This window comes from Triticum dicoccoides, chromosome 4A (assembly GCF_002162155.2).
Source record: "Triticum dicoccoides isolate Atlit2015 ecotype Zavitan chromosome 4A, WEW_v2.0, whole genome shotgun sequence".
NCBI classification, from domain to species: domain Eukaryota; kingdom Viridiplantae; phylum Streptophyta; class Magnoliopsida; order Poales; family Poaceae; genus Triticum; species Triticum dicoccoides.
Window position 1 is genome coordinate 164,498,826 of NC_041386.1, and position 9,148 is coordinate 164,507,973.

General features: G+C 46.3%; 1 protein-coding gene across 1 annotated transcript; it reads left to right on the forward strand.

Annotated features, from left to right (window-relative positions):
- The first annotated feature begins 3,687 nt into the window (after positions 1-3,687).
- LOC119285539 (calmodulin-1-like) lies at positions 3,688-6,094 on the forward strand. The gene is made up of 2 exons (XM_037564836.1): positions 3,688-3,906; positions 5,425-6,094. The coding sequence occupies exons 1-2, from the start codon at positions 3,831-3,833 to the stop codon at positions 5,796-5,798; spliced, it is 450 nt and encodes a 149-aa protein (XP_037420733.1). The 5' UTR covers positions 3,688-3,830; the 3' UTR covers positions 5,799-6,094.
- The last annotated feature ends 3,054 nt before the right edge of the window (positions 6,095-9,148 follow it).

Below are 9,148 nucleotides of genomic sequence, written 5' to 3' on the forward strand. Positions count from 1 at the left end.
AAAGTTTGGAGACCAAGAATTGAGATAATAAAGGCATGGGATATTTGCAAGTGTGTTATGGTTAATTCCAAATAAATGGAATAATTACTATAGCTCTCTAAATATTGAGAGGATATGTTGTAAAGAGAATCACCATGTGAATTCCCTCGGTTTAAATGGATCGAAGATCCATACGGTTTATTTAGTTGAGTTAAGAAAAGAAATGACATGATGGCATGATGACATGATGAAATGCACATGATGCAAAGATGAATGCAACAGACGAAACAAATCACACAACGAAATCTCGGAAACCCTGGAAGACATCTGAAGCTCCGGTCTTGGGGCGTTACACAACCCAAGTGGGAAGAACAAAGGAGGGTGCTTTTAGATACGTGACTGAGAGCTCAAATGGAAAGGTCACTGGTTGGAAGGGCTAGGGGCTGTCGACGAAGGCCAGGGAAGTTTTGGTCAAATCGGTGCTCCAAGCCACTCCAACATTCACCATTAGTTGTTTCCACCTCACAAAGAAAACATACCGGAACCTGACTTCTATCTCCTTGAAATTCTAGTGCGGTGCGATGAATGGTGAAAGAAAGGTGCATTGGATCGGGTGGGAGAAGATGTGTGCTTCCAAGCGGACCGGGGGAATGGGCTTTCAAGAACCAGAGGCTTTTAACCAAGCTTTCTTGGCAAAACAAGCATGGCGTATCCTCAAAGTGCCCAACTCTCTGGTGGCAAGAGTCTTGAACGCCCGCTATTTCAAGGAGTGCTCTATTTCGTCTGCAACATGCCTTTCCAATGCTTCCTACACATTCATAAGTTGTTGCACGACAGAGGTTTGCTAAGGGAGGGGCTGATTTGGCGTGTTGGGCATGGCTCTTCTGTCAACATCCATCACGATAACTGGATCCCGAGGCAAGGGTACTTAAGGCCACTGGGTTAATCCTTCCTGCAGGGCGTTACCAAGGTGGCTGACCTGCTAACGGGGCAGGTTCTAGGCTGGGATGCGGATAAGATTGCTGTTATGTCCACTCCTTCTGACGCAAGAGATATACTGCAAATTGTTGGTGGTGGTTTGGGTGCTGAAGATTATCTGTCATGGAATTACACTAGGAATGGTGTCTTCAATGTCAAATCAACATATCACCTAGCGATGTCGATGAAACGTGCGAGGTTTGGACAGCCAGACTCGTCAAGCTCGGTCCAAAAGCATAAGGGATATCTAAGTCTTTGGGGGCACAAATGCGCTGGGGAAAGCAAAAATTCACATGTGGAGACTGGTTCGCAATGGGTTGGCTATGGGTTGTGAGCTTCACCGCCGTCGGATCAAACCGGGAGTTTTTTGTGTTGCGTGTGGAAGGGAAGAGACTATTCTTCATGGGTTTTGGGCATCTAACATTCATCACAGTTCTGGTAATAGTTGCATTCAGAGAAGGGCGTCATGGTGGCAATCCCACCGTTTCCTATGGACTCCCAGAATAACTCGCTAGCAGGCTACTTGGGCGGTTCGCCAGTGCGACTGATGGTGAAAAAGAGGTGATGGTGCAGGCTAACTATGGCCTTTGGCTGGCGCGAAATGATGTGAGGGATGGTAGGAAGATCCCCCCCCCCCCACACACACACACATGAAATCATGGAATCAATCTACTCACATCAGATTGAATGGAGGCAAGCACATGAAGCACCAGGAAAGGTTCCTAAGCCAAGGTTGTACAGAAATGAGAGCCTCCGACTCAAGGGTGGGTGAAGGTGACCTCAGATGGTGTTGTGGCGAGGAATGGCGAGAAGGGAGGTGGAGGCGCAGTACTTAGGGATTGCGGTGTTGCTTTTTTGGCGGGAGCAAGTCAGTATCTTAAAAACATGGTTGACCTGGAGGGTGTGAAGATTCTTGCCTATAGAAGGGGCTTGCAGCTTGCGATTGAGCTTGGCTTTCAGAGAATCCATCTTGAGCTCAACAACTCATGAGTTGTGCAAATGTTGAATGATCCTCAAAGGAATTTGGCCGCTGTGGGGCCATGAATCCAAAAGATCAAGAACATGTTGGGTACGCGCACCGAGTATCGCATGGCCTGGGTTTGTTGTTCTGCTAACGTTACTGCGCACAAATTTGCTAAAGTAGGAGCAGGAGATGAGTTAAGTAGGGTGTGGTTGGGTCTCCCCCAGACTTTGTTCTTCGTGTAATTTCTGATGACATTCCCAGTTATCTCTACTACTTAAAAAGAATGTTAGGTTCCGTTTCACCTTTCTTCCCACCGCCCCTTCGTCCAACACTCCCCGTATATCAATCACCATAATTTACTTACTTTCCGCACCAATTTGATTTTAATTTACTTACCAAACTTCCGATCAAAATATAAGGTAAATCACAGACATAATTTGATGAACATTTATTTACACAATCGCATACTATGGTCAAGTAAATCACTTCTTACCAAAATATAAGGTAAATCACGGGCAGAATTTAATGAATATTTATTTACACAATTGCATATGATGAGCGGGTAAATCTCTATATACTACTTATATACTACTTAAAAAGAATGTCAGGTTCCCGTTTCACCTTTCTTCCCACCGCCCCTTCGTCCAACACTCCCCGTGTATCAATCACCATAATTTACTTACCTTCTGGATCAATTCTATTTTAATTTACTTACCAAACTTCTGATCAAAATATAAGGTAAATCACGAACATAATTTGATGGACATTTATTTACACAATCGCATACTATGGGCAAGTAAATCACTTCTTACCAAAATATAAGGTAAATCATGGGCAAAATTTAATGAATATTTATTTACACAAATGCATATGATGGGCGGGTAAATCTCTATATACTACTTATATATACTACTTAAAAAGAATGTAAGGTTTCCGTTTCACCTTTCTTTCCACCGCCCATTCGTCCAACACTCCCCTGTATCAATCACCATATTTACTTACCTTCTGGATCAATTCTATTTTAATTTACTTACCAAACTTCCGATCAAAATATAAGGTAAATCACGGACATAATTTGATGAACATTTATTCACACAATCGCATACTATGGGCAAGTAAATCACTTCTTACCAAAATATAAGGTAAATCACGGGCAAAATTTAATAAATATTTATTTACATAATCACATATTATGGTCAGGTAAATCTCAAGCTAACGTAATAGAATATTTATATCCTGTTGCATCACGGTCATTGTTCTAGTGCTGGTTAAATAAGAAGCAGCAACATTGATCTAAAAAAAAGCTAGATGCCTTGTTTTGAGGGCATGTACAATGGTAGCATATAGATACATATGCCCCATAACAAAAAGTAATTTAAGGCACCTATATTAATTTCTTCTCTCCAGTGCAAGCTGTCGCTAGTGGGCCTCATTAAGAAATAGAAAATAAAGATTCTAGTACACATGCATCTCTATTTTCCACTCAACCTTTTCGGCTTTTGTCACCGGACCACACTTTTTCTCTTCAAACACCCGCCTTCTGAAGAGGATCTCGTTTCCCTATCCAGATCTACTTTACGTCATATCCGATCCTACATGACATGCGAGACATTACCTTGAGACTATGCATTGTATATGCCGTGAGAAGGCGAGGGAGGCAGTTGGGGGTAATTCAGTCCGCGACGTTAACGGGGTTCGTGGACGGCGGAACGGACCGGACGGGGTGCGGGTGCGCATAAAGCCCGGCAAAATTCCCCGACGCGAGGCCACAAATCGCTCCCGGCCCCCTCCTTCCTCCTCTCCCCCACCCGTACGGTCAAACAAGAGACCCCCCGCCCCCCTCTCTCCTCCACCTCCATCTCCAGCGCTCGCCGCGAGAAGCCGAGAAGGAAGAGCCTGAGAAGGTAGCATGGCGGACCAACTCACCGACGACCAGATCGCCGAGTTCAAGGAAGCCTTCAGCCTATTCGACAAGGACGGCGACGGTAAGTGATTTCTGTCCCTCCCTGTTTTTCTTCTTCTTCTTCCAACGCTGTGATTGTTGTGATCCGTCTCGGTCTGGATAGACGAAGAAACACGAACATCAATTCATCATCGATGGATGTGTACTCTCTGTCTTTGATCTAGCATAGAATTGTGACATCTTATGTGATACACTAGATGACTAGAGGCTGAAAATTTACGGCCAGGCGTCCATTAGCCGGAATGCCAGATTAGATGCACATATTGTTTCACTCACTCCATGCCACCGCCCTGCCGGGAGGAAATCCCTGTGCTTCTTCTGTAGTATGTACTGCCGTATAGTGCACGGCTGCGGGTCACTATCTCGCGTAGTAACTGCTGTGGAAATTATGTCGTCAAATCAATGTGATTGGGTCATGTCAGATTTGACCTCGTCTTGGATCCAGATGCGGCGAAGTCAGGGCCGCCCAATGTCAGACGCTTAGGCCTGACTTATGTAGAACGGCTGAATCGAAGCTTATAGGTTGAACTTGCCATGGCAGGGGCACTGGTAAAAAGGTGCCTGGCCTGGAGGTTGCCTGAAAGCTGCCTGTATCTTGTTTGGTTGCTGCCCTGGCGATTTCTCAGTTAGCCTGGCCTGGACGGATGACATTGGGTGATTAGCCTGGCCAACATGCAGGCACACGATTAGCCTGATCCAGGCGACCTGGAACGAACGCCTGGACACAAAAATCGAGGAGCCTGGCGAGTAAAAACAAGAGGCCGGTGGTAGTTAAAGAATTGAGGACCTGACACATAGTAGTTTAATAATCGTTCAGTCCCAGGAACGAACCAAACGCCTTTTGGCTTAGGCAGCCTGGCCAGGCAAAACTCGATCGCTTCTCAGGCACAAGTCAGGCACCTATTTTCCCCAGGCAGAGAGCCCAGGTCGTGAACCAAACACGCGGGTCTGCTGGTCTGCTACCATCTCTGGATCGTATCTGCAGATCTGCTGGAAATTCTTAGGGGGCTGAAACCCAGATCCAGTGATATGATAATACAAATTTCAGAGAACTGAGCATAGCTTAGTTGGCAAGGCGCGGGAGTTCGCAGCCAGCCCACCAGGTTCAAGTCTTGGCTAGAGCATTTGGTGGTTGGTCTTGTTTTTTATAATACAAATTTCAGCATCAGGGAGAATCGTTTGGTGTCAGATGGAGTTGATAAAGTGGTAGTAATTGATTTCGGACCTGCCCAGACTTTTAATTTGGGCCTTCAGTGCATATGTAGTAGTACTTGAATCATTTGTTGTAACAGAGTGGTTTCATTTCTGACTGTACTACAGTAATTGATGAGTAACTTTTGTTTTGGGACCATAGAGGTGAATAGTGTAAGTACTAGTACAGGGACGTTGCAGGTTTGATCCATTGTATATGGTGGTTGCTTCATGCGTGCATGTCTGATTAGCTTTTGTGCGTGTTTAGCTCACTCTGAATATGAAAATGTGATTACCGACTCAGTCAGAAACATACCTGAAATTGCCCTTGTGTGCTGGACATGGACAGGTTGCATCACAACCAAGGAGCTGGGAACAGTTATGCGCTCGCTGGGGCAGAACCCAACCGAGGCAGAGCTCCAGGACATGATCAACGAGGTCGATGCCGATGGCAACGGCACCATCGACTTCCCGGAGTTCCTCAACCTGATGGCTCGCAAGATGAAGGACACCGACTCGGAGGAAGAGCTCAAGGAGGCCTTCCGGGTGTTCGACAAGGACCAGAACGGTTTCATCTCGGCCGCGGAGCTCCGCCACGTCATGACCAACCTCGGCGAGAAGCTAACGGATGACGAGGTCGACGAGATGATCCGCGAGGCTGACGTCGACGGGGACGGCCAGATCAACTACGAGGAGTTCGTCAAGGTGATGATGGCCAAGTGATCCAGCCGATGTTCATGTCCGGTGGTATTATTATTTTTACCGGGGAGGAGGAAATTGTGCTATGCATATTAGTAGTAAGGAATGCGGCTCTCGTTTCCTTGTCTTTGCCCCCGAACCAGAAGAAGCGTACTAGTAGACGTAGTTGCTCAAGAGCATTCATGGAATCCTCCTCCCCTGCTGCTACCCTGTCTCTCTCCCGTGTGTCATTGAAACATCTTTCTTTCTGTGTGAATCTGCAAGACTTGGCCCCTTCGCGATGAACCCTGATTGCAGTTGAATCCGTTTGATCCAAGTTCCGTTCTACTTCTATTTTGTACTGTACGTACCAGCGGCTCCTTGAGTTGGCAAATGCTCTTCTATTGCTTGGCGATGGATGGGAGTAATATGTTCTTCAGGAAGCATGCGACCGGCAACGAAAACTGCTGGTTGAATGGCCTGGTCGCATGAGATGTGGACCTCCGGGAAAATATCAGGTGATACCATGCTTTAGATGCTTCCATAATACGAGCTTCTGATCCGTTGGATCTCAGATCCAACGGCTCCTAGAAGGTTCTGAAAGGTTGCTTGTTCGCAATTTTTAGACTTCACAAAAGATCTTTTTCACAAAATGTTGAAAGCCTTCCGGGAGCTGTTGGATCTCAGATTCAACGGCTCCTAGGAGCTCGTATCATGGGAGCATCTCCACCTGATACTCTCCCGTGGACCTCCGTTGAACCGTTTGGTGGAGTTTGGCAGGACTAACGGTTGACTGCGGAAGATGCCGCCGCCTAATGTTAGTCCAAGGCGTGTTATCTCGGACAGCTCTATGTGATCGGAAGATATGGCATCAGTGCATCGGAAGCATCGCAAGTGCGGATGCACCAGATACATTCCCGTGTCACAAGTGTGAGTGCATCGGATGCATTTCTCCACGTGACTTGATCTCCTCGGGCGTTGTCGTCTGCTACTACATAACCGTGTTGTGCTTGTGCATTGGTGCTGCCTTGGCGAGTTTTGCATCCAGCGGCGGCGCTGTTGTGAAGACACGGTTATGAATTTCTGAAATACTAATTGGCGAACGTTTTCTGGGAGAGGGTGACAAACGAACTTTTTTTGGCGGCATGTTTAGATGATATAGGAGATGACAATTTGTGTCAATTTCTACCCGCAACAAAATCTTCTTGCTAGAAGATGTCATGCGTTTTGAAGAAACTGCCAGAAAAAACGTTCGCAAATGCCACCCCTCTCAGCGAACGATGTCTACTCGCGTTTATGAATTTCTAGACGCGGATTACAATTTGCAACTATGTGAAACAAGTAAATTACACAAAACCATCACAATTCAAGTTAAATTGTCATATAACCATCACCTTTGACTAAACAACAACAACAACAACAAAGCCTTTAGTCCCAAACAAGTTGGGGTAGGCTAGAGGTGAAACCCATAAGATCTCGCAACCAACTCATGGCTCTGGCACATGGATAGCAAGCTTCCACGCACCCCTGTCCATAGCTAGCTCTTTGGTGATACTCCAATCCTTCAGGTATCTCTTAACGGATAAAATCAACACGTTTGAGGGCAGGGTTGTAACACATAGCACCGATCGGATAGTTTCCCGCTCTAACAACAAATATGACCAGCGGGATCTGCATGTCGCACTGGCGTGGCATGCTTTACTAATTTAGCTGCGGGAAGGTAGGGCACTTGTCAGGCTGACAATGGGGATTACCTAGGCGGGTATTGGACTCCCATCCCCGTCCCCGCGACAGCCACCTCATGCTCGTCCCCGTCCCCATACCCGCCCGCAAGGATAAAAAGTTTCGCATCCCCATCCCCATCAGGATTTTCATCCCCATGGCGAAACCCAAATGAGCAATTAACAACAACCTTCGGTACCATTTAAGTAGAAAAAACAATATTTTAATATTTTAACACAGTAAATATTTTTTGTCGCTAGGTTAGCGATTACTTGAGGCTTTTCGGCCAAAAGGGTGGGATTGATGAAAATTCGCGTGGGTATGATCAGGAATTACCTGGAGTCTACCAATTTTAGGGCCCACATGTAAGCCATTCACGGGTGGGGTGGGCAATGGGTATGGGTAATGCTATCCTATCCTCATCCTCATCTTGTGTGCTGGGTAAGATATTTGGTCACCAACAACCTGTGGGTACTAAAACAAGCACATCTCCGACCCTTAATAAAGTAATTAATTACCCATGGGGACGTGGGTAACAGTTAACCATTGCCAGCTTGAGGCACTTATCAAGCTCCCATCTTCCTTCCCCAAACCCGCCCTTCGTCCTCTCTCTCTTGAATCTTCCCCACCGACACTTCAATGCTTTCGACAACCATTGCATCGCTACTCTTTCTTCTACGACCCAATCGTTGCTTCCCCACTCAGGCACGACAAAGAAGTTGTCGCTGCCATGCCTACAACCAACTGAAGCGAACCTCCCATTTGGCGTTGGTCGGCTGGTCCGGCAGGGACAGCGGGAGCGGGTACTAGGTGTGGTGTGCGGATCGGTGGACCTCCTCGACGCCAATCGCAGCCACCTGCTAAGGACAGATGGAGCCATCACCTTGCCTCCCTCTCTCCACCCTTCTTGGAGCCCGTTCATTCGTTGGGTAATCCCTTGCTCTCACATTTGAGTGTTTGCTCGTCGTTTTGGTCGGTGAGTTACATTTTTGCTCATTGCAGTCGGACTGCCGGAGCAACGCTGAGTGACAAAAGGCTATCTGGTGTGATACATTCATACCCTCTTAGCCTGTCTGAGTTTGGATGGTTGAGTTGGTAAAAATATGCTCTAGATGTAATAATAAAATTGTTATCTTTCCATTTTCGTGTTCATAAATAATTTTATATTTCTAAGCTAGAATTGTAATGGTTCTTGAATGTGATATTCGGAAGAAAACATAGTAGCATGTGTAGAAAGATAAACGCCAGAAAGACCCCCTAGTAAAGCCTCTGGACTAGCTCATGTATTGTTGATGGTTTTGTTTACTTAACCATGTGCATTGTTAATATAAAGAGGATGCCAATAATAAGAATAACACGTTGTTAGGGTAATAATGATGTTGGGTAGACCCAACTTATGAGATAATGCGGTCACGTCATCAATTAGTTGTCAGTATTTTCTCATAATGGATATAGGATGGTACAAACTGGCCCAAGTCCACGCAGCATGTTGCCTCTCGGCAAGAGCCGGACAGTATGGTACAAACTGGCCCAAGTCCAATGAGATGAACTTTTCGCGTAGGCTTTGCCAGCCCGAATTAAGCCCACCCAGATATGGGCGCTGGCAGTCAAAGCCGTTTGGCACGTCCGGTCAACGGACATCCTATTTCGTGACCTACGCGCCTGGAAACGTG